General features: G+C 44.8%; 1 protein-coding gene across 5 annotated transcripts in view; it reads left to right on the forward strand.

The window, feature by feature from the left end:
• UBE2F (ubiquitin conjugating enzyme E2 F (putative)) overlaps positions 1–25,360 on the forward strand; it is a 75,906-nt gene that overhangs the window by 7,554 nt on the left and 42,992 nt on the right. For all 5 annotated transcript variants that reach the window (XM_028830400.2, XM_015111244.3, NM_001260974.1 and 2 more), the window contains 2 exon segments: positions 13,785–13,814; positions 20,807–20,872. In XM_028830400.2, coding sequence (XP_028686233.1) covers positions 13,785–13,814; positions 20,807–20,872 — 96 coding nt within the window.

Below are 25,360 nucleotides of genomic sequence, written 5' to 3' on the forward strand. Positions count from 1 at the left end.
TGGGATTACAGACATGCGCTACTATGCCTGGCTAATTTTGTATTTTTAGTAGAGAGGGGGTTTCTCCACGTTGGTCAGGCTGGTCTTGAACTCCCGACCTCAGGTGATTTGCTCGCCTTGGCCTCCCAAAGTGCTAGGATTACAAGCGTGAGCCCCTACGCCTGGCCAAATTTTTGTATTCTTTTTTTTTTTTTTTTGAGATGGAGTCTCTCTCTGTCACCCAGACTGGAGTACAGTGGTGCAATCTTGGCTCACTGCAACCTCTGCCCCCGGGGTTCAAGTGATTCTCCTGCCTCAGCCTCCCTGGTAGCTGGGATTACAGGCGCCCACCACCACACCCAGCTAATTTTTTGTATTTTTAGTAGAGATGAGGTTTTTGCCAAGTTGGCCAGGCTGGTCTCAAACTCCTGACCTCAGGTGATCTGCCTGCCTCGGCCTCCCAAAGTGCTAGGATTACAAGCCTGAGCCACCGCGCCCAGCCATTAATAAAGACGAGGTTTCACCATGTTAGCCAGGCTAGTCTCAAACTCCTGACCTCAGGTGATCCACCTGCTTTGGCCTCCCAAAGTGCTGGGATTACAGACGTGAGCCACTGTGCCCAGCTTTACTTTATAACAAGTGTTTACATTTCTTTAATTTTTTTTTTTTTTTTTTTTTTTGAGACAGAGTCTTACTCTGTCACCAGGCTGGAGTGCAGTGGCACAATCATGGCTCACTGCTGCCTCAACCTCCTGGGCTCAGATGATCCTGTCACCTCAGCCTCCTGAGTAGCTGGGACTACAGGCATGCACCACCATGCCCAGCTAATTTTTTTATTTTTTATTTTTATTTTTTTGTAGAGATGGAGTTTCATTATGTTTCCCAGGCTGGTCTTGAACTCCTGGCCTCAAGTGATCCACCCACCTCGGCTCTCCCAAAGTGTTGGGATTACAAGTGTGAGCCACCGCACCTGAGAAGTGTTTACATTTCCTACATATAGAGCAGCTAGAAAGCAAATAGTTGATTAGTGTATTTGCACTCCCTGTTTTCATGTTGTATTAGGTTGAAAACATGGAGATTACAGGCATTTACATGTCCTGAAGGAATCTAACAGCAGAAGAGCTGCTGTATATAAATGTGCTGTGCTTGGCCTTCCCAGACACAAATCACTGTTAAACTGGGGTAGGAATGAGAAGTGTGAGGGCACAGTGGCACGATATCGGCCCACTGCAACTTTCACCTCCCGGGTTCAAGCGATTCTCATGCCTCAGCCACCTGAGTAGCTGGAATTACAGGCATGCGTCACCATGCCCAGCTAATTTTTTTATGTTTAGTAGAGACAGGGTTTCAACATGTTGGCCAGGCTGGTCTCAAACTCCTGACCTCAAGTAATTGCCTGCCTCGACCTCCCAAAGTGATGGGGTAGCAGGCATGAGCCACTGTTCCTGGCCTGTACTCTTTTTCTTATTCTCCCTCTGCCCCTGAGTTTGGACTTAGTTTTGGATTATCCTGCCTGTTGGATGATTGGTTGAAAGTGGAGTGAGAATGGTATTTCACATTTTGGCCTTACCTACTAAGCCTGTATTTAGTGTCCGTTGTGCTGGAGGCTTTACCCTAAGAGGCCCAGAGGGTGGGGCAAGAGCTGGAGCACCTTACTTAGGTGTGCCTGATAGGACTTGAATGTCTTCTCAGATTCTGGGCTCCATTTGCAGCATAAGCCAGGAAAATGGTGTGTTGTTGCTGTACTTGGAGTAGACAGTGAGTGCTTTGGTGACTAAGGAGTTGCAGCGAGGAGGGCCTGGATGTTAGCTGAGGAGGAGTGGGTAGAAGCTGACAAATGGACTGTCCCATCTTCTTTACCCAATCGTCATCATGGTTAATAGTAGCTAATAGTAGCTTTTGTATACTGAGCACTTAGGGCCAGGCCCTCTGTTGGGCACCTTCTTAGTTCGTTTGTGCTGCTGTAACAAAATGCCACAAATTGGGTAATTTATAAACAATAGAGGTTTACTTCTCACAGTTTTGGAGGCTGGGAAGTCCAGGATCCTAGTAGGATTGGTATCTGGAACAGGTAGTACTCTGCTTCAAAGATAGCACCTTGTTGCTGTGTCTTCACATGGCAGAAGAGATGGAAGGGCAAAAAGGGCCTAAGCTAGTTTCCTCCTGCCCTTTTATAAGGCACTAATCCATTCATAAGGCAGAGCCCTGGTGACCATCACTTCCCTAGAGGCCCCACCTCTTAATACTACCACAGTGGGGATTGAGCTTCAACATGAATTTCCCCATTTGAGCCATAGTAGGCACTTAATGGGGTAATTCTTGTTTGACTTTTCAAAGCCTTGCCAGATGGATGCTTCATTTTACCCATGAACTGCTGAGACTCAGGTTAAGAAACTTGCCCAGTTTGTGGCTTTATTGCAGCAAGACAGCCAGACCCACATACTGGGGTAGGACAGGCTCCGGGGGAGCAGATGCAACCAGCAGAAACCAAAGTAGCAGAACAGAAGTGCAAGTCCACAGAAAAGAGAGTTCAAGGAGGCTCTGCGTCTCTGTGTCTCCTGCCCTGCTCAGGAACTCACCCTGGAGCTCTCTGCTGGCTCCAGGGCCTGACAGAGCCCACTAAGACCCACCAACCTGGGCTCCCCTCCAGCTCCAAGGAAGGAAGTATCTTTGTCTGGGTTGACAGGGCCCAGCTGAGGTTCTTTGACTTTGTGTGCCCCTCAAGAACAAGAAGGGTCTCACAAGGAAAGGTGCAGAGCCAACTCTTGAGGCCACCATTTCCATCCTCCCCAGGCACTGGTGGCGATTAAGTTTCAGAGTCCAAAGCACTGGCCATAAATGGCAGTAAGAATTCAGTGTAACCTCCCCTCTCATGGCCTTTCCCTCCACCTGCCTCAGGGGCTGCAGGCCAGGCTGAGTGGTGAGTAGTTTGGGCTTGTGGTGGAGGTTGGGTAGAGAAGGGTGTGCCTGATCTGAGAGAGGTGGCTGTACACACAGAGTGCAGCAAGAGTGCCTGACGGTTCATGCTTGTGGGCTCCGCACCTAGAGTGCTCCTTTGTTTAGCTCGCCCTGTGGGTGGCTTGTTGACCCTGGTGGCAGTCTGGCCTTCTGTCCTCTGGGGAGTTGTGGTGGAAGTGGTGCTATGGAAGCTGGCGGAGTCGGTGGCTGTTGGAGGGCATGGCAAGGTACTTTGAGGGCTGATAAAGTGAGAATCCTTTCCAGGTGAAATCCAAGCTCCCTTTTGGGACTTTGAGAAAAGTGGGGTGTTGGAGTTCAGAAAGATTACTATAGTCAGAACTGTCATCTGGTACTGTGGCTTGTGTAAGGGTGTTATTCACGAGCATCCATAGGTGGCAGAAAATTGTGTCAATATATATTGTCTTTGGGACTTTATGCCATAGGCTAGGTTTCCTGAAGAGGAGGTAGAGAGTTTGTCATGCAGGATCCTTACTAAGGGATACTTTTGGGACAACACCTGTGGGGTAGGCGCGGGAAGCAAGAGTGGGCAGAGGGAGACTCAAGTGGCGAGGAAGGCCCCACGATAGCCTCTGCTTTGGAGCAAGAGCAAGCAACAGCACAGCCCTTCAGAGCCGTCTCCAGTCTGGTGAGATAGTCAGGTCTTCCTGCTCTGCACCCATCAGTCGTTAGATGAGGGTTGCCTGGGACAGGTGTCGGGTGGAGTGCAGGTCTGTGCAGCCACCAAATCCCTGAAAGGGCTGATTGCTGAAGCCTGCCTGCCCACAGCCCTCACTGAGGGGATCTGGGTGCTGCTGTGTTGCAGCACCTGGCTCATTACCTTGCTGGCCTTTGATGTGGGCTCTGGTGCGGTGCAGATGGCAGTAGGGCTGAGCTTGCGGGAGGCAGGAGCTTGGCCCTGGCGGGGGAGGGGCCGATGGTATCCGCACAACAGAGGCCTCTTCTTCTTCTCGGAAGTGTGAGCCCGGGTCTGAACAGTAATGGAGGCCAGAGTCAGCTGTCCTGGCTCGATTCCAGGTCTCTGGAAACATGTGGCTTTGGAGTGGCTGGCCATGGGGAGGCCTCCAGATGCCCACAAGGGCTCCCCCTCAGCCACACCCATATTTCCTCAGCATCCTCAGTCCAGTTCTGAGGGCACCTTCCGGGCTGGTGCTGGAGTGATGCTTGTAGCTGCATTACCTGGAGGGTGTGGAACGATGGGCGTTTTGGGCTGCTGTCTGTCCTGACCCCAGAAGCTGGGGTCACTGAGGAGAGAGAGTCAGATCTGCATTTGAGCTGGCCCTGACTTGGGTCCAGGCCTGACTGGAGGGCTGGCCATTGTCAGTGTTGTCGGCATTCCCTGTGAACCTGTGTGTGACTGAGTCCATCAGGGTCTGAGTCCATGGTGCTCCCTATCCCCCAGACACCCCTCAGGGCAGAATTAATTACTTTCTTGTCTGTCTGAAGTTTGGCACTGTTTCCATCTAATAGCCGAATGCCTGTCTGTCTCCCTGTTCTTTCACTTGTTCACCCAACACACATCATAGTTTCAGCATACAGTTAGTGACCCCCAGAGACCTCAAGGGGCTCCAGGAGGTCTGACAGGACCCTTTGCCTGTGTCAGTCTTTGTTAAATATAGGGATTTGGAATTGAGCCATTTCAGGGTCAAGTCTGGAGTTAGGGGAGCTAAACAGGGTTGATTTTGTGTGTACCCCTTGTCCCAGTCAGCCCCTGAGTCCCAGGTGGTTTCTGACCTTCTCTTGTTTTGGCTGATAGGGGCTGGGGCTGGGACCACTGCAGAGTGGGAGGGTCTGGCTGCCCATCTACCTGAGCTTCCCAGTGTCTAGGGGTGCAGGGGCCTCCCTCTGTGGGGGCGTCTGTGTCTGCCTGAGCAGTCCAGTCACAGGTGGGACCCCTCACTTTCCTGTATGAGGTCTGCCACATGTCCCCATTTCAGTGTTGGGGGAGAAAGAGAAGCATTTACTATTTTCTGGAACCGCTGTCTCCAGCGTGTCCTGGCATGGAACTCTAGCAGGGCGGGCTCAGGGTGTGGCATGCCACATTGTCAGGGTAGTCACAGCATTTAGCAGTGTGTGCAGCTGGGAGGTTCTGTGCTACAATACATATTTTAAAAACTAGAGCAGTGGCCCAAGGGGAGGAATCCAGCTAGTGTGGATGTAAGGCAGTTGGCCATAGGCTGACCTTTACATGCTTTGTTGGAGGGTTAAATGCCAGTGGAGCTGCCCCGGGAAACTTGGCAGCCCGTCAGGTGTACACATAGCCCAGTGGGCAGGGAGGACCCTATGGAAGCATAGGTGAGGGCTGAAGTTGACATCATCTGCATTTGTGTTCAAAGTCAGTGGTAGGAGGCCTGTGGGCTCCATTCTTAGTGATACCAGACTCTGCTACAGGGGCTGTGACTGCTTTTCAGGATTACAGCCTTGCTCCTCTGGAGCATGGAGGGGACCATGAGCACTGTGGGCCTGCACTCTGTAGTGTGAGGCCTCAGCCGTGGTGGTGCTCTCTCTGGAGGGGCTGAAACCCTGTGTGTGTCGTCTCCCAGACGTGAGGCATGCAGAAAAGGTGGATTTGAGGATTTTAATGCATAGAGGCAGTGGGAAGCTAAGAAATAATGTTCTAGTTCTAGAAATCTGAGGCAGTGATTCAGGTTTAAGGAAGTAATCAGGTCACCTGGAAAATGGCAGCTGTCTCTACCTAGGTTGAAGGGCTTGGCAGCTCTGCCTGGTGTTGTCTGATGGGGCTTGGAGCTGGCTTTTGCCAAGAGTCATCTGCCTGTGTGACCAGCCTTTTGTCTTTGTCAGCTTGGGCTGCTGTAACAAAGGACCATAGATGGTTTGGCCTAAACAATAGGCATGTGTTTCCCTTCTGGAGGCTGGAAGGCCACAATCAAGTTCCTGGTGAGGGCTCTCTTCCTGACTTGCAGATGGCCTCTTCCTCGCTGTGTCTTCACATGGAGGAGAGAAGGGGAGCTCTGGTCCCTCTTTGTTTTTTGTTTTTTTTTAAATAATGGCATGAATCCCATCACAAGGCCTTCGCCTCCATGACCTGATCTACACCTAATTACCTCCAAATACTATCACATTGGGGGTTAGGGCTTCAGCATGAATTTGGGGGTGGAGCATAAATTCCGTTCCACAGCGCCTTTGGAATGCCTCCTCAGTTCCCAGCTATGTGAAGAGAAACATTCTTGGGTCTTAGAGGAAACTCACAGCAGGGGCACTGCCACCCTGTAGGCAAGTATACTTATGTGTCCCCCTTTTCCCGAGCACCCCATGTGTGCCCAGCCACAGTGCCAGCTACTGAGCTCATAGGGTTGGGGCAGGTTACATGGCCCCTGCCCACAGGTGTGCACGGTCAGGGAGCAGGTGGCAAGGAGCCAGCAGGAGCCCAGTGTTGTAAGGGTCAGGGCAGGAGGTGAGTACATGCTGTGCGGGGGCCTTTGTGGTGATCAGGTGGATTTTGCAATCTGATATTTCAGTGTAGTCATGCTTCAAATGGGTCCTGTGGTTTGATCTTTAGTTAGAAAGGAAAAGAGTCTAATTTATCAGAAGGAAGTTATGCAGTCACAGAATTGTGCAAGGTGTCAGCCAGGTGCCTCCCAGAAATGCCAGGCCACTGAGTGGTAGACGTGTTAGCATCTTGGGATAGGCAAGACTTGAGCAATTTTAAAAGTATCTTCATTTCTCATTACCTTGTAGGTGGGTGGCGTTCTTCAGGTGGTGACGGTGTGCAGAGAAGGGCCGCTGCTTTGCCCAGAGGCTGCCAAGCTTTGCTTATAGTCTTACTGTACCTTGACTCTAAGGTGATAACTGTTGATGTTAGTGAATTCTAATTTGCCCTCACTGGAAGTGTGGCAGAACTTCTTGTCATTTGTGACAACTCCCTGAGAGGAGCACTGTGGGAGTGTGCCTGGCTTACTTTATATTCTGCCCCGGTGGAACTAAAATGCCAGGCATCTGTATTGAAATCCTCTGCCCCAGGATTGTAGTCCTTGCTTGCACTGTCTTTAGGAGCAGAAGCCTGCAGGGACTCTGACTGTGGTGGGGTCATTGGTAGGCTGGGTCCAAGAGCTCCCTCAGCCTGCCCTCCTTCTGTGACTGAATTGCACCAAACGTGCAAATGTGAGCCTGATGCTCATCTTGGAATTTGATTTTTTTTTTTTTTTTTTTTTTTTTTGGAGACAGGGCCTTACTCTGTCGCCCAGGCTGGAGTGCAGTGGCACGATCTCGGCACACTGTCACCTCTGCCTCTCTGGCTCAAGTGATCCTCCCACTTCAGCCTCCTGAGTAGCTGGTACTACAGATGCATGCCACCACACCTGGCTAATTTTTGTATCTTTTGTAGAGACAAGGTTTCACCATGTTGCCCAGGCTGGTCTCAAACTCCTGAGCTCATGCAATCTGGCCTCCTCAGCCTCCCAAAGTGCTGGCATTATAGGCATGAGCCACTGTGCCCAGCGCTGGGAGAGAATTTTAAAAATTCAGAGACCTAAGTTCTACCTGAAACTCTTGATACAATTGGTCAAAGTTAGGGATGGGGCATTAGGATTTTTAAAAGCTCAGCAGGTACTAGATTGTGGTGATGGATACGTAGCTCCAAAATTTACTACAATTCACTGAATCACTTACTTAAAATGGGTCTATTTTACAGTATGTAAATTGGTCCCTGACAAAGTTGTCAAATGTCAAACCAGCAAAACACTCCCCAGATGACGAATGTGCAGCCAGGGCTTCCGTTCCTTTCTTCGTCAGGTGTTGTCTGGCATCTTTCTGGCTGTCACTCTGCTAGCTCCTGAGTGCCTCTTGCTCCCGCACCCCTGTCCCCATAGGAGAAGGGGCCTGGTTCTGTTGCCCATTTCTTCCCACTCCTCCGTCCTACCACATCACAGTGTTTAGCACTGGTCAGTGGCCTCACTCCTCATTGTCCCTCTGTGTCCAGACCTCGGCCCTTCCCTTGTCACTAGACTGTCCTCTTGAACCATTTGCTTCTGTCATGCTGGCCCCTCTGCTTGCAATCCACAGTTGCTTACCATGCCCTCTGGACACATTTCTAAATTCCCTTAGGAAAAGCTGGGTGACAGGAGTTATGACTCTCTACTGAGGTGGCTTGGGCCACTGCCACAGAGTCATGCCAGGGAAAGCTGGATTCCAGTGGCCAGCATCAATCTCTCAAAAGAAGGGCCCTAAAGAACAGTTTCTTGTAAATTCTAATCAACAAAATATAAATAATACAGAATAAAATATGTTAGTATTTGCTTTAAGATCAGGTTTAATTATATAGGTAACCCTTATTTAAAAGTGATCACTATGAACAACTCATTTGCTCTTCACCTGTGTAGGTCACACCTATCAGATGTGACCAGCGTTGGGTGGTGTGGTCTGAGGCTCTGTTGTCTTCCTCTACCCTCTGCCCTTCCCACACATCGCTCTAAGGAAGGACAAAATCTGGCCCATTGGAAAGGCAGCTGTGTATCAGTGTGGGCATGAGAAGAAGAATGGTGAACCTTTCCTAGGATCACCATCATTATATTTTGTTAATATATGTATATAGTTTAAGTTTTTGTAGCGACAGTCTCACTATATTACCCAAGCTGGTTTGAAACTCCTGACTTCAAGTGATCCTTCTGCCTTAGCCTCCCAGAGTGCTGATATTATAGATGTGAGCCACCGCACACAGTCAAGGGAATATTTTTTAATGTAGGGGCCACTACATAAGACTGCCAGGAAGATAGACTCCCAGGATTGTATTTAGTCACAGAACTTGCTCAATTTCTTTTCTTTTTCTTTTTCTTTTTTTTTTTTTGAGACGGAGTCTCACTCTGTCGCCCAGGCTGGAGTGCAGTGGCGCGATCTCGGCTCACTGCAAGCTCTGCCTTCCGGGTTCACACCATTCTCCTGCCTCAGCCTCCTGAGTAACTGGGACTACAGGTGCCCGCCACCACGCCCGGCTAATTTTTTGTATTTTTAGTAGAGACAGGGTTTCACCGTGTTAGCCAGGATGGTCTCTATCTCCTGACTTCATGGTCTGCTCGCCTCGGCCTCCTAAAGTGCTGGGATTACAGGCGTGAGCCACCGCGCCCTGCCAGAACTTGCTCTATTTCTAATCATGGCAAGTGGGTGATGAACTCTTTCTCCTCTTCTCCCCATACTCAGCTTCGCTGAGGAGATCTGCCCTTTTTCTCAGTGTGAGAAGGCTTGCCCTGGCCAGAACATGTCCTGGCCCTGAGAGGGAGCTACTTGTGGGTGGGCCTCTCCCTTTCTCTAGCTCCTCCATTGTCTTCACCTTTGGTGCCCCTTCCACATACCTGGGCCTAAGAATGAGTGCATTTAATGGGCCACTTGCCTCTATACAGGTGCTTAGTTGTTGCATATAAATAGCTGAGATCAGAGGCCTGCAGGTCTCCTCAACCCCCAGCCTTGGAGTAGAGCCCTCAGCCAGCCTTCTCACTCCTCCACTCGGTGGTCAGCTTTGCAAGCATTCTGGCCTCCATTACCCCTTCCCCTTGCTGCCTTTCCCCACTTCACTTCTTGAAGGAATTGTTGTGCTGCAGCTATGTTGACCACACATTTGGTTCTTCACTTGATACTCTGGGTTCCATCTCTCTTCCTGCTTTCCTGCTATTTTGAATGCCAGTCAGCAAGGTCTGATCCACTTCCGACGGCCTTTCCCCTTGGACGCCCTGTGCTCTTTCACTGAATCACCACGTTCCTGATGGCTCTTCTGCTTTTCGGCATGTTTCTCATCTGTCACTTCCACCGTTCCTTGGCCATTGCTTTCTCCAAGGTTCTTTTTTCTCCCTTTTGTTGACCTTACACAGTCTCATGATGACAGGTGGCATCACTTTGCAGGTACCCCTCACCTTTGCCCTTTTTGTGCCCCCAGCCTTGTTCTCCTCCTCTTCCTCCCCCTCCCATGCTACTCCTCTTCCTCCCCCTCCCCTACTCCTTCTCTTTGTCTCTAGTGGCTTTCTGGCACTCCCACATCCCAGCTCATCACCCCTGGGTGCTATCTTTGACACCCTCCACCCGCTTACAGTTGCCAGAACCTCTCCATTCTGTTTGCTCTGAATTCCCCCAAGCTTTTCTGCCTTTGCCAAGTGCTTGCTGCCCATCTCTTAGGTCACCTGGCCTGCACTTTGCCCTTTCTAAGGTTGTCCTCTTTAGGCAAAGGTTAGAAACTTCTGTTCAGAAATCTCCAATAGCTCTCTCCACGCTCCTGTTTCTATCTTTCTACTTTGTTTCCCAGTGCTCACCTGTTGTTTTGGGACCTTTCTTCTGGCCACACTGGATGCTGTCTGGTTTCTGTGCTTTTCCATGCGCTGTGCTTTCGCACATTGCTAATTTGTCGGCTTGGAATACTCCTCTCTTCCCCTAACTCTGCAGGACTAAATTTTATTTACTTGCCAAAGCCCAACCCAGAAACCTCCTCCTTCCTTAGTTCCCACAGCTGGAGAGAATCTCCCTGGCCCAAAGACCCCAGAGCACACTACTTTCTGTCTGAGGCACAGAGGACTTTGCCAGGTCAGTTATTTCAGAGTGTACCCTTCCCCATGCCCTGCTAAACTGCAGGTTTTTATTTTTAATTAATTAGTTGTTTATTATAAATATTTAAGGTATACAAGAAGACTTTTTTTTTTTTTTTTTTTTTTTTTGAGGTGATCTCACTTTGTTACCTAGGCTGGAGCACAGTGGGGCGATGATTGCTCATTATAACGTCAAACTCGTGGATTCAAGTGATCTTCCCACCTCAGACTCCTGAGTAGTTGGGACTACAGGCATGCGCCACCATGCCTCACTCTTTGTTTGTTTTTTTGTTTTAAGAGGTTAGGAGGTTGTGGAAAAAGGCTAAAAAAAAAAAAAGAGAGAGACAGAGATCGTGGTCTCACTGTGTTGCCTAGGCTGGTCTCAAACTCCTGGCCTGAAGCAATCCTCCTGCCTCGGCCTCCCAAATCACTGGGATTACAGGCATTAGCCACAGTGCCTGGTCCAGTATGCTGCTTTGATAAACATAGTAGGTTGTTTACTACAGTCAAGTGAATTAATATATTCATCTTCTCATATAGTTTACCTTTTTAAAAATGATAACACCTGAATCTACTCCGTTGACAAATTTCCAGCATATAAAACAATATTATGAACTATAGTCATCATGCTGTACTTCAGGTCTCTAGACTTATTCATCCTACATAACTATAACTTTGTATCCCCCCATTCTGCCCCTTCCCTGCTCCCATGCCCTAGTCACCACCGTTTTCTGTTTCTTCATTTTGACTTTAGAGTCTACATATACGTAAGATCATGTAGTATTTGTCTTTGTATGTCTGGCTTATTTTATATATCATAATGTCTAGATTTACCCATGTTGTTGCAAATGGCAGGATCTCTTTTTAAAGGCTGAACAGTGTTCCAACATATATACAATGTATACCACAATTTCTTTATCCAGTAGTCAGTGACACTTAGGTTATTTCAATATTTTGCCTATTGTGAATAATGCTCCAATGAACATGGAAGCGCAGATATCTGTTTGACATACTGATTTTGTTTTCTTTGGGTAGATAACCAGAGTGGGATTGCTGGGTGATATGGTAGTTCTATTTTTAATTTTTTGAGGAACTTCCATACTGTTCTCCATAATGGCTATACCAAGTGTACAGTCCTGCTATCAGTATACAAGGGTTCCCTTTTTTCCACCTTCTTGCCAACATTTATCGCTCTTTTTGATAGCAGCCATTCTAACAGGTATGAGGTGATTTCTCATGATTTTGATTTGTATTTCCCTGATGTTCAGTGATGTTGAGCACCTTTGCATATATCTCTTGGCCATTTTTATTTCTTCTTTGGAGATGTGTCTATTCATGCTTTTTGCCCGTTTAAAAAAATTTTTTTTTTTGCTATTGAGTTGTGTGATTTCCTTATATATTTTAGATATTAATCTCATTGAATATATGATTTGTAAATATTTTCTCCCAATTCATAGACTACGTTTTCTTTTTCATTTTCTTTTTTTTTTTTTTTTTTGAGACAGGGTCTCAGTTTGTCACCCAGAGTGAGTGGTGTAGAATGCTGTGGTGTGGTCCCAGCTCACTGCAGCCTTGACCTCCCAGGCTCAGATGATCCTCCCACTTCATATCTTGAGCAGTTGGGACTATAGGTGTGTGCCACCATGCCCCATTAATTTTTGTATATTTTGTTAAAAAAAAAAAAAAAAAAGATTTTGCCGTGTTGCCCAGGTGGGTCTTAAGCTCCTGGGCTTAAGCTCTCTACTCACCTGACCTCGCAAAGTATTGGGAATACAGGCGTGAGCCACCGTGCCTGGCACATAGGCTACCTTTTTATTTTGCTGAGTGTTTACTGTACAGAAGCTTTTTAGTTTGATGTAATCCCACTTGCTTATTTTTGCTTTTGTTCCCTGAGCTTTTGGTGTGATATCAAAAAAATCATTGCCAAGGCCCATGTCAAGGAACTTATTCCCTATCTTTTCTTCTAGGAGTTATATACTGTCAGGTCTTACATTTAAGTCTTTAATTCATTTTGAGTTGATTTTTTGTGTATGGTATAAGATAAGGAGCCAGTTTTATTTCCTTGCATGTGAATATCTACTTTCCCCAACACTATTTATTCAAGGAGCTATCCTTTCCCCATGGTGTTTTCTTGGTACCTGTGTCATAAATTAGTTGACTTGTGTATGCTTAGGTTTACTTCTGGACTCTCTTTTCTGTTCTATGTGTCTATTTTTATGCCAGTACTGTGCTGTTTTGATTTCTGTAGCTTGAAATCAGAAAGTATGATGCTTACAACTTTGTTCTTTCTCAAGTTGCTTTGGTTTTTCAGGGTGTTTTGTGATTCCAGACAAATTGTAGAATTTTTTTAAAAATTTCTGTGAAAAATGCCATTGGAATTTTGATAGGGATTGCATTGAATCTGTAGATTGCTTTAGGTAGTATGGACATTTCAACAATATTAATTCTTTTAATATATGAACGTGGTATATCTTTCCATATATTTATTCGTGTCTTCTTTAATGTCTTTCATTAATGTTTTACAGTTTTCAGTATACAGATCTATTATCTCCTTAAATTTATTCCCAAGCGTTTTATTCTAAAGTGTGTGTGTGTCTGTGTGTGTGTGGGGGGGGGGGCGGTTCTTTAGGGCTTTCTGCATATAGGATCATGTCACCTGAAATTGGGATAATTTTCTTTCTTTCTAGTTTGAATGCCTTTTATTTCTTTTTCTTGTCTGATTGCTCTGGTTTAGACTTCTAGTACTGTGTTAACTAGAAGTGGTGAGCAGGATTGTGGTGGGGGTTTGCAGTTTTGTCCTACAGAGGGGTGCTGGGCTTAAACACCAAATGAGTGGCTGGTAGAAGAGGAACTGGGACGTCTGAGGCCCTTTGGCAGAGGACAGGGGCCAAGAAATGCAGCTATGAGGGGATAACTAGAAGATAGCATTGGGAACAGACGTAGACACAAGGTGCATATAGATCAGATTTTGAGAGGACTCGTTCCAGTACTTGGAACCACTTTTAAAAACACTGTAGTAACTGGCTACCTGTAGGTCATTTCTGTGTTAATTTAAAATGTTTTTCTTTTACATTAAAGTGAATATTCAAGGACTTTTGACTGAATTTGTTGGCTTTCTGCAGGTCACTTTGTATATCGAAAGCAGCTAAATGGCTTAAAGTCTAAACTTTAGACTAGGTTTTATTCAGTTCATTCAGTTTATTTTTTTTTCTTCAGTGTTCTAGAGGAAATTGCCAATTTAGAACTGGTGATTTTATGTGGAGTAATCGACTAATATTAATAATAATAATTTCTTTGTTTCTACAGAGGTTGCAGAACTTGAAGCTAATTTACCTTGTAAGTATAGCATCCCCAAACGCTAAGTACTGTGAAATAATTGCATGAAGAAAACTTTTTATGTCTTAATAACCTTGTATAGTAAAAAGCCTATTTTTCATGTACGTTAGGAATGAATTTTAATTTTCTGTGAAAAGGTAGGATTTTTTCAAATATCTAATAAGAACAAGGTAGGCCAGGCATGGTGGCTCATGCCGCTAATCTCAGCACTTTGGGAGGTGGAGGCAGCTGGATCACTTGAGGTCAGGAGTTCGAGAACAGCCTGGCCAACATGGTGAAACCCTGTCTCTACTAAAAATACAAAAATTAGCTGAGCATGGTGGTGCATGCCTGTAGTCCCAGCTACTTGGGAGGCTGAGGCACTAGAGTCGCTTGAACCCAAGAGGCGGAGGTTGCAGTGAGCCAAGATTGCGCTGTTGCACTCCAGCCTGGGTGACAGAACGAGACTCTGTCTTAAAAAAAAAAAAAAAGAAGAGCAAGGTTCTGCCATCTTTTTGAGTGCTTTCTATCTCTCCTTAGCATAGCAGAGGTGCATTTGGTTAGGTTTTTGCCTCTTACACATGCATTCTGTCCCACATCCACTTTGAGTGAAAAAGTATATAAATCAATAATAGTTCCATTTTTGTTAGAGATGATACCAGTTTTTTGGCAAAGTGCTTATTTGTAACTCGTCTGCATGTTTGAGGGGTGGCTGCACTGCCTTGCTGTCAGTGGATGTCCATCTTGCTTGATTGTTTCTGCCCTAGACACACAAGGTCAGCATGCAGTCTTCACTCATGAGCACGGTACGTTTGGAAAGCCCATTTATCAGGCAGTTCACTTTTGTAATATATGTCATATTTTTTTTCCCTATCATTAATCTTCTTCCAAACCCTTGATTATTTCAAAAGATCATTAAAGCCTGAAAGATTTGATCATTTTAGTATTTTTTTAATTACAACTTTTTGTCATCATACTTCCTTTAAAATTCTGAGGCTGAGGATGTCTATGGATGATGGTGAAGCATTTTATAAGTGGGTCTGCTGGTTTGGGTGAGTGCTAGAGAGAACTTAGTGTTGAATGTGGAGGTATCTCTGACATGGGGCAGGGCAGAGCCCATTCCAGTCTTCATCTGAAGTTGGAAAGATAATGGTGGGTTGCAACCTCTACATGGTTGTGAAATCAATTGGAGAGGGTAAGTATGTAATGTTTCTTAAAAAATTATTATTATTTTCAAGACAGAGTCTCACTTGGTCACCCAGGCTGGAGTCTGCTTCCTAGGTTCAAGCAATTCTTGTGTCTCAGCCTCCCGAGTAGCTGGGACCACAGGCACGCACCACCATGCCAGGCTAATTTTTGTATTTTTAGCACAGATGGGTTTTTGCCATGTTGGGCAGGCTGTTCTCAAACTCCTGGGCTCAAGTGATCTGCCTGCCTCGGCCTCCCAAAGTGCTGGGATTATAGGCGTGAGCCACCGCTCCCAGCCAAAAGATAATTTTCAACATGAAACTTATGGGTAGGTATAGTGAGTTGTGGTATAAAATATGTTTCTTACTATGGATCTCAGTTGAAGGTGTTTTGAAAGACATTGGATTGCTTGACCTCAAAGTTTTCTTCAACTCAGAAATGAGGCAATATCTTGAGATTCTGTTAAAAGGTTATCTTTTTGGCTGGGTGCAATGGCTCACGCCTGTATTCCTAGCACTTTGAGAGGCTGAAATGAGTGGATCATTTGAGGTCAGGAGTTTGAGACCAGGTTGGCCAACATGATGAAACCCTGTCTCTACTAAAAGTACAAATTTAGCTGGTTGTGGTGGTGTGCACCTGTAATCCCAGCTGCTTGGGAGGCTGAGGCAAGAGAATTGCTTGAACCCAGGAGGTGGAGGTTGCAGTGAGCTGAGATTATGCCACTGCACTCCAGCCTGGGCAACGGAGTGAGACTGTCTCAAAAAAAAAAAAAACAAAAACCACACACAAAACACAAAAAGGTTATCTTTCTACCCACTGAAATATTTACAGATGAAGTGGTTTGCTTTAAAATGCTACAGGAAGACAAACAAGTAACTGTGGGGGGGCAGGATAGACAAGCAAGATTGGCAGAATGTTGAAGCTGGGGGATGGGTTCATTATACTCTTCTCTTTTATTAGGACATTTGCCTCATAAAAATAAAATAACTCCTCTGCTTTCCACTCCCATCTTATCTTCCCACAGACCCCCAGCTTGAGCCTGTATGTATATGTACACTTTTTTTTTTGTTTTTTTATAGACAGGATCTCTCTTTGTTGCCCAAGTTGGAGTACAATGGCATGAGTGTGGCTCACTGCAGCCTCAACCTCCTGGGCTCAAGTGATCTTCCCACCTCAGCCTCCTGAGCAGCTGAGACCTCAGACCTCAAGTGCATGCTACTACACCTAGCTAATTTTTTTTAATTATTATTATTTTTTTTGTAGAGATGGAGTCTCCTGTGTTGCCCAGGCTGATCTCAAACTTCTGGGTTCAAGTGATCCTCCCACCTTGGCCTCCCAAAGTGCTGAGATTACAGGCACGAGCCACTGTGCATGGCCAACACATACAGACATTTAATCAAAATCACAGAAAAGGTCTCACTTATAAATGGTTCATTCATCCTTGATATGTATCTTACAGAGATTGTTGATTTTTAACCCATAGAGTGTACTTTAAAAACAAGAAAATTTATGACTGGCTTTCAAATCAGGATTGTAACTGCATACCTTAGGTTTGAAAGAACCATGGCACATCTTCCTAGCCCTATGGCTATGGTGTCAGATAAAAAGACAGCATGTTCTCTGCCTCTTCTTTCGTTCTTTCTCCCTACCTTCTCTCCTAATCAAAGAGGGGGGAAATTATATCATTTTAAAAGCCATGCTTTCCAAAAGTATGTCTCATTATTCTAAAGAGAAAACAAGAAGCCACCAATGCATAGCCCTTCACTATCTGTTTAATTATCTTTCTAACATATTTACAAAGGCTAACAAAATAACTTGCCTTGTATCAGTACCACTTAGTAACTATTCATAACTAGTTTAGAGCTCTACATGCAAGTTTGTAGAGGTTTCTCTGCAAAAAGATTTAAAATGTTTCTTCCAGATAGACTGAAATATTATTAGAGGCTTAGATAGTGCATGCCTACATATAGATAAAAAGCTTAATTCTAGTGAATTGAACTAGAACAAAAACCTGACTGTTAACATTTTTTTTTTAAACTTAACCTTTCTTTTCTCTCTTTTTTTTTGAGATGGAGTCTTGCTTTGTCACCCAGGCTGGAATGCAGTGGTGCGATCTCGACTCACTGCGACCTCCACTTCCTGGATTCAAGTGACTCTCCTGCCTCAGCCTCCTGAGTAGCTGGGATTAGAGATGCCTGCTACCACGCCTAGCCAATTTTTGTATTTTTAGTGGAGACAGGGTTTTGCCAGAATTACAGGCATGAGCCACTGCACCTGGCATAGTTTTATTGCTTTTTAATCCACTTTGATAATTTCTTTTTTTTTTTTTTTGAGACAGAGTCACGCTCTTTCACCCGGGCTGGAGTGAAGTGGCACAATCTTGGCTCACTGCAACCTCTGTCCCCCAGGTTCAAGCAATTCTCCCACCTCAGCCTCCTGAGTAACTGGGATTACAGGCATGCGCCATCACACCTGGCTAATTTTTTGTATTTTTAGTAGAGAGGGGGTTTTTACCATGTTGGCCAGGCTGGGCTTGAACTCCTAACCTCAGGTGATCCAACTGCCTTGGCCTCCCAAAGTGCTAGGATTACAGGCGTGAGCCATTGCGCCCAGCCGATAATTTCTTTATTCTTGGTGGGCCAGCTTTTTTGGAGCCATTGATTTCCTCATCTGTCTATTAAAACAAAGGAGAATGCTAGATATTAAAAACAAATACATGATGCCAACTTCTGTTAATCATCGAAACATGACTAACATGATTAACATCCCAAGTCATAATCATATGTTTTTGTTACTTAGAACTCACTAGAAGGATGGCATTTATCTTTGCAAGTTAAGATTAGGAAGAATAAAGCCCATTTTAAGTATTTCACACATAGTTCTCAATGTGTAATTTTGGAGAAAGTCTTGAACTCTTTGGCTCCAGTTTCTTTATTTCTAAAGTAAGGACTGTGACATTGTCATCTCTAAGACTGCTTTTTGCTTTGCTTTGCTTTTTTTTTTTGAGACGGAGTCTCGCTCGTTGCCCAGGCTAGAGTGCAGTGGCGCGATCTCAGCTCATTGCAAGCTCTGCTGCCGGGTTCACGCCATTCTCCTGCCTCAGCCTCCCGAGTAGCTGGGTCTACAGGTGCCCGCCACTACGCCCGGCTAATTTTTTATATTTTTAGTAGAGACGGGGTTTCACCGTGTTAGTTAACCAGGATAGTCTCGATCTCCTGACCTCGTGACCCACCTGCCTCGGCCTCCCAAAGTGCTGGGATTACAGGCATGAGCCACCGCGCCCGGCCTGCTTCTTGCTTTTCTAGGCAGTTTCACTCTGGAAAGGAAACCCCACTAACAGTCCTGTGTTATTTGTTGTTTGTATGTACAGGTGTCCCATGTCTTAACATGTTCATTACGTACTGAAAGGAAATGAGGCATGCAGTAGGAGAAGGAGTCATGAACTAGTTATTAATGTAGGAATTAACCTTGCTTCTGTTGATAACCTGTATGATCTTGGGCTAGTCACCAAACCTCTCTGGACCTTCTACTTATGTCTCCTAGTTGAGGACGTTGGACTAGATTGTCTCTAAGGTCACCTCTGATAGAAATTTGAATTGTCCTGTTTTCGATAAAAATTTTTATCATTGTCAAACTAAGCAAATACTTTTGGTGGAACTTGTAAGATAACTTTAAAAAAACTTTAAAAAAGTCTTCTAAGGCCGGGCGCGGTGGCTCAAGCCTGTAATCCCAGCACTTTGGGAGGCCGAGATGGGCGGATCACGAGGTCAGGAGATCGAGACCATCCTGGCTAACACGGTGAAACCCCGTCTCTACTAAAAAATACAAAAAACTAGCTGGGCGAGGTGGCAGGCGCCTGTAGTCCCAGCTACTCGGGAGGCTGAGGCAGGAGAATGGCGTGAACCCGGGAGGCGGAGCTTGCAGTGAGCTGAGATCCGGCCACTGCACTCCAGCCTGGGCGGCAGAGCGAGACTCCGTCTCAAAAAAAAAAAAAAAAAAGTCTTCTAAAAAAACTTTAAAAACTTAAAAAGACAAAATCCATAGTAAACTCTGGGTGGGAGCTAACTCCTGGGCAGCATTCTTTTTTTTTTTTTTTTTTTTTTTTAAGATGGGGTCTCGCTTTGTTGCCCAGGCTGGAGTGCAGTGGCATGATCTCAGCTCATGGCAACCTCCGCCTCCCAGGTTCAGGCAATTCTCCTGCCTCAGCCTCCCAAGTAGCTGGGACTACAGGCACCTACCACCTTGCCCGGCTAATTTTTGTATTTTTAGGTGAGACGGGGTTTCGCCTTGTTGGCCAGGCTGGTCTCGAACTACTGACCTCATGAACCGCCCACCTTGGCCTCCCAAAGTTCTGGGATTATAGGCGTGAGCCACCGCGCCTGGCCAACACTCTTTTTAACTTCCATTTGCCATGGTGACTATGAATGTCTATGGTACTAGGAGAACGGAGTAGAAATTTGACCTGGGTTGTTTCCTGGTTTTTCCATGTTTGGTTCACCACCAGTGGTGAACTGAGAAGTTTAGCATAGGCCTGGTGTGGTAGCCCACACCTGTAATCCTAGCACTTTCAGAGGCCAAGGTGAGTGGATCACTTGAGCAAGGGAGTTCGAGACTAGCCTAGGTAACATGGCAAAAACCTGTTTCTACAAAAGATACAAAAATTAGCCAGGTGTGGTGGTGTGCACCTGTAGTCCCTGCTACTCAGGAGGCTGAGGTGGGAGGATCACCTGAGACTTGGAGGCAAAGGTTGCGGTGAGCTGGAATCATGCCACTGTCCTCCAGCCCAGGCAACAGAGTGAGACCCTGTCTAAAAAAAAAGTTTAGCGTAGTATTTTCTGATTTTATAGATGTAGAAAATTTCTATATATATTCCTTCCAGATTCCTTGGGTATTTTTTCCATGGGTAATTAGCCATGTGCCATTTGTTTGAATGAGACGGGTGGGGTGCAGTCAACTTCCCTGGCCTGCACCAGCAGCCAGTAGCCCCTCTCCCAGGGGAACATTTTGTCCTGATTTAGGCCTCTTGTGACTTGGACCAGTGGGCACAGAACATTGCCATCTGGGTCAGTAGAGCATTATTTTACCAACAAAGCAAGATGCTTTACCACTTAGGTAGTAAAGGTATTTTTTAAAAAGACAAAATATCATGGTAAACTCTGGCTGGTGGGAGCTAAGTCCTGTGCACACTCTTCTTTTTTTTTTTTTTTTTTTTTTGAGACGGGGTTTCGCTCTCGTTGCCCAGGCTGGAGTGCAATGGCGCGATCTCTGCTCACTGCAACCTCCGTCTCCCCCATTCAAGTGGTTCTCCTGCCTCAGCCTCCCAAGTAGCTGGGATTACAGGCATAAGCCACCACGCCCAGCCAGCACCCTTCTTTATAAAGAACTTCCATTTACCATGGTGACTGAATGTCTGTGGTGCCAGGGGAACAGAGTTGACCTGGGCTCCTTCCTGGTTTTTTCGTGTTTAGTTAGCCTTTGCCTGCATATATTAATGTCCCTGAGATATGGTTTCTTCTTGTCAAAGTACAGTAGCATAATTCTTTTGAAATAAATGGTTTAGTGACCACTTAAAGGTTGAAGGAAAACATCTCTATTTGGGATTAACTAGTAAAAGACTAAGGAGAAAAACACATGACAAAAACCACTGGTTTGCAATTTTATTGGCACAGTTATTATCAGACAAATAGGGAGGGAGATCTACCAGCTTTCCATAAACCATACAAATCCCTCTAGCACCGCTAACTTTACATGTGTTCAAAAGTTAGCCTCATCATATGGACTGTTGCTCACTGCCAGGCCTTCCTGATGTGCTGTTTCTTTTGCAGGTACATGTAAAGTGCATTTTCCTGATCCAAACAAGCTTCATTGTTTTCAGCTAACAGTCACCCCAGGTAACATTCTTACATACTTAAGTATTAAAGTTATTTCAAACAGCAAATTATAAAGGCTGCCCAAACCTGTATTCTTTGCCTTCGTTTGTCCTCTAGCTTTTAAAAAATTAACACATTAATAACAATTTCATATGAAGATAAGATACATACTTCATAGTGAATGAAATAAAGCATAGTAAAGTGAATTTGAGGCATTCAGTGTACACTCTCAATGATGTATAAATGTAACTAAAGTTAATGACAGCTGAAGCAGTTGGTGTATAGTGAAGAGTGTGGGCTTTGAAGTTGTAAGTGGGTTCCAATCCTTTTCCCCCACATAGGAATAGTGTGACCTTGGTTAAGTTGCTTGACCTTTTAGCCACAGCCTGCCTATCTACAAAGTGGGGTCAAACAGGACCTATCTCATAGGACAGTTGTGAGGATTAAACAGATAGTGTGGGTAAAGCACTTAAGCCCAGGGTCTGGCACACAGAAGCAGACAGAAAGAAGATTACCAGCTGACCTCAGAAAGACTGATAAGTGTCTAATCCCTAAGCTGCCCCAGCATGGCAACATGTTTCTTCTTGGTTAAAGTAGACAGCAAGAGGAGGACTTGTATATTTTCTAGTTACAATGCAGCTCCAAGAGCTGCAGATTCCCACACTTCACAATCCACTGGTGTTTGTGTTGGACAGTGAGTGGCGACCAGTCGATGCTGCTGTGGGGAATTAACAAGAGGGAAGGATGTTTGGTGGTGGAAATATAGGGTATTATTTTATTTGGGGTATGGAAAGGTAGTGAGAAACTGAGAATTATTAGTCACTAGTTAATTAAAATGTGGAAATTAAATTAAAATGTGGAAAAGAATACAGGATTTTGGTAGGTGGCAATGAACCCACTAATAAGTCCTGGCCTTGTCTCTCTGTGGGTAGGATGGGCTTTTTCTGTGGAAGATGTTTGATAATAATAGCACAAGAAATCCTGGTTTCAAAATATGCTTGAAAACTTTAAAAAATTCCATTTTATCTATGTGATGGTTCTACAAGGGGCTCTGGAAGTGTAAATCAATCTGATACTGATTAAGATAAGGAGAGTACTTGGGTATAGTAGTTAATACTAGAACATCATCATTATATATATATATATATTTTTTCTTTTCTTTCTTGTTTTTTCTGTTAGCCGTACTTTATGCCAAATAGAACACCATCATTAGAAAGCGGAGTGTTCCACATGCCTGACATCTATAGATAAATGTAGTGAAGGACTTTAAACTGTGAAATGATGAAAACTCTCACGATCCTTTGGCTGCCTTTGGCTACACATTGCATATTGCGCTGTTTTTGACGAGACGTATTGAGCACACTCTAATGCTTTCTTGGTGACTCAGGGTCACTGTTATGGACATCATTTACTATTCTGTTAAGTAATGTAGAGTATTCTCAGAAATTATTGTAGTGATTAAGATTGGTTCTCTGTTTACTAATTTCAGACTTGTGTGTTAATAGTAAAATATTTTCTTTCATCTGCCTTTCTAGGGCATTTTCAATGGCTATCAGGGATTCTGTGGCTCTGCCCATCCCAAGCATGGGCTTTGTGGTCCTTGGCCACTCAAAGATGTTTGTTGATTTTTCCAGGCTCTTCACTGTCACATGACTGGGTTTCTGGCAGGTCTAACTGCTGGATAAATGTTTCTTCCCCACCTCTCCTCCACCTTTTTTTCTTTTTTGTTTTCTGAGACGGAGTGAGCCACCCAGGCTGGAGTGCTGTGGCGCGATCTCAGCTCACTGCAACCTTTGCCTTCCCGGTTCAAGTGATTCTCCTGCCTCAGCCTCCCAAGTAGCTGGGATTACAGGCATGCACCACCAGGCCCAGCTAATTTTTGTATTTTTAGTAAAGATGGAATTTCACTCTGTTGGCCAGGCTGGTCTCAAACTCCTAACCTCAGGTGATCTGTCTTCCTCAGCTTCTCAAAGTGCTGGGATTACAGGTGTGAGCCACTGCACCCAGCCCCCCTTATTTTTTAACTGAATTTTTTTACTGAATCACATTAATGTTGTGATTATCGAGATTATATATATATGATAGCATCTTTGATGTTGGTCTTATAATTGTCCTTGAAAATGGAGCATAATTGTTAGTTTTTCTATTCACGGTTCCATCAGATTAAAAAGTAACTTGTGGCTGGGCACGGTGGCTAATGCCTGTAATTCCAGCACTTTGGGAGGCTCAGGTGGATGGATCACTTGAGGTCAGGAGTTCGAGACCAGCCTGGCCAATATGGTGAAACCTTGTTTCTACTAAACATACAAAAAAATTAGCCTGGCGTGGTGGTCGCTCATGCCTGTGATCCCAGCTACTCAGGAGGCTGAGACAGGAGAATAGCTTGAACCCAGGAGGTGGAGGTTGCAGTGAGCTGAGATCAGCCCAGTGCACTCTAGCCTGGGCGACAGAGCTGTCTCAAAAAAAATAAATAAATAACAAAAAGTAACTTGTGTCTTGGTACCTGTAAATACTTAATGCCTGAACATTCATATTTTTAATAAGTGTACTTCAGGGACATTAACATTGAGCTGTGCACAGCATGCTTTTTAGATACTGTGTATATGCCCTATTTTGTGATGTCTGTGAGTTAGAAAGCTGTGGTGATGCCTGCTCTTTAATTATTAAGAGAAGTGTAGCCAAGATATGCCAACCCTAAAAACTTGCCACATATCATGGTTTTTATTTTTTTTTTATTTTTTTTATTTTTATTTATTTTTTTTTTGAGATGGAGTCTTGCTCTGTCGCCCAGGCTGGAGTGCAGTGGCCGGATCTCAGCTCACTGCAAGCTCCGCCTCCCGGGTTCACACCATTCTCCTGCCTCAGCCTCCCCAGTAGCTGGGACTACAGGCGTCCGCCACCTCGCCCGGCTAGTTTTTTGTATTTTTTAGTAGAGACGGGGTTTCACCGTGTCAGCCAGGATGGTCTCGATCTCCTGACCTCGTGATCCGCCCATCTCGGCCTCCCAAAGTGCTGGGATTACAGGCTTGAGCCACCGCGCCCGGCCAATATCATGGTTTTTAAAAAGTTTTTTGGAATCATGCTCCTCTTCATATTGAAAACAAATTACAGTGATATGTCTAAGTTGTGAAGTTTTAACAATATATGAAATAAAAATTTTGAAATGAACTTATTTGTAGCCAGTAATCCTGGGGCTAGGGCTGAAAACTCACTAGTATCTATGATCTGGGGGTTAGAATGGTCAAGAGTGGAAGAATTGCATCTGCGTTTTCAGCTCACACCTCTTTATCTGGCTCCTATTCACACTTGCTAACATTTTCATAGTTTTGTTTGTTTTTGGAATGGTTGCTCATGCTTGGGAATAAATATACATTCTTTAGAGACAAACATGGAAATGTAATTTGGTGATGGGGAAAAGAAAGGGACCGAATTTAGAAAAAAAGTGTCCACATCATCTCACAAAACAAGAAAAAGTAGTAATAAGTGAAGTGAAACAAAACAAAAACTTAAAAGATAGCCTGAAATATGCCATGGAGTCTTCTGTGAAGTTAGTGGGACAGTTTGAAAAACTGGACCTGTTCAGTGAGTGGCCTGGCTGACATGTTGATGGAGGTCACCTTAGCCTGCCTTGCTGTGATGGTGGTGATGGTTTTAGACTGAAGGGAACATGGGTTTAAATAACAATGACAATTTTTTAAATTTAAATTTAAATTTTTTTTGTTTTTGAGAGGGAGTCTCACTCTGTTGCCCAGGCTGGAGTGCAGCGGTGCGATCTCGGCTCACTGAAAGCTCTGCCTCCTGGGTTCACGCCATTCTCCTGCCTCAGCCTCCTGAGTAACTGGGGCAACAGGCGCCCGCCACCACGCCTGGCTAATTTTTTGTATTTTTAGTAGAGACAGGGTTTCACCGTGTTAGCCAGGATGGTCTCGATCTCCTGACCTTGTGATCCGCCCACCTCGGCCTCCCAAAGTACTGGGATTACAGGCGTGAGCCACCACGCCCAGCCTTAAATTTAAATTTTTAAAATCAGTTTTAGTGAAGTATAAAAGTATAAACAATAAAATGTACTAATTTGAAATGTATAGCTTACATTTGCAAAATGTATACACATACGTAACCATAACCCCAATAAATATGAAAAACATTTCCATCATTCCCAAAGTTTCCTTCTGCCTCTTTGTAGCCGGTTCCTTGCCCCCCCACACCACCATCCAAAATTACTTTCTGATTTTTGTTTCCATAGATTAGTTTTGCTTATTCTTGAATTTTTTATATGTAAATGGAATGCTATATATGTACTCTTTGTCTCTGACTTCTTTCACTTAACATAGTTTTAAATTTACACGTGTGAATCATTTTATTCCCCTTTTATGGAATTTTAATGAATATGCCATAATTTATCTTCCTAGTGATAGATATTTGAGTAGTTTCTAGTTTTTGGCTAATATTAGTAAACCAAAAGCAATGAGGTTTGACTGCTGTGAGCTTTTTTTTTAACAAGCTTTTCAT

Source organism: Macaca mulatta, chromosome 12, assembly GCF_049350105.2.
Source record: "Macaca mulatta isolate MMU2019108-1 chromosome 12, T2T-MMU8v2.0, whole genome shotgun sequence".
NCBI lineage: Eukaryota > Metazoa > Chordata > Mammalia > Primates > Cercopithecidae > Macaca > Macaca mulatta.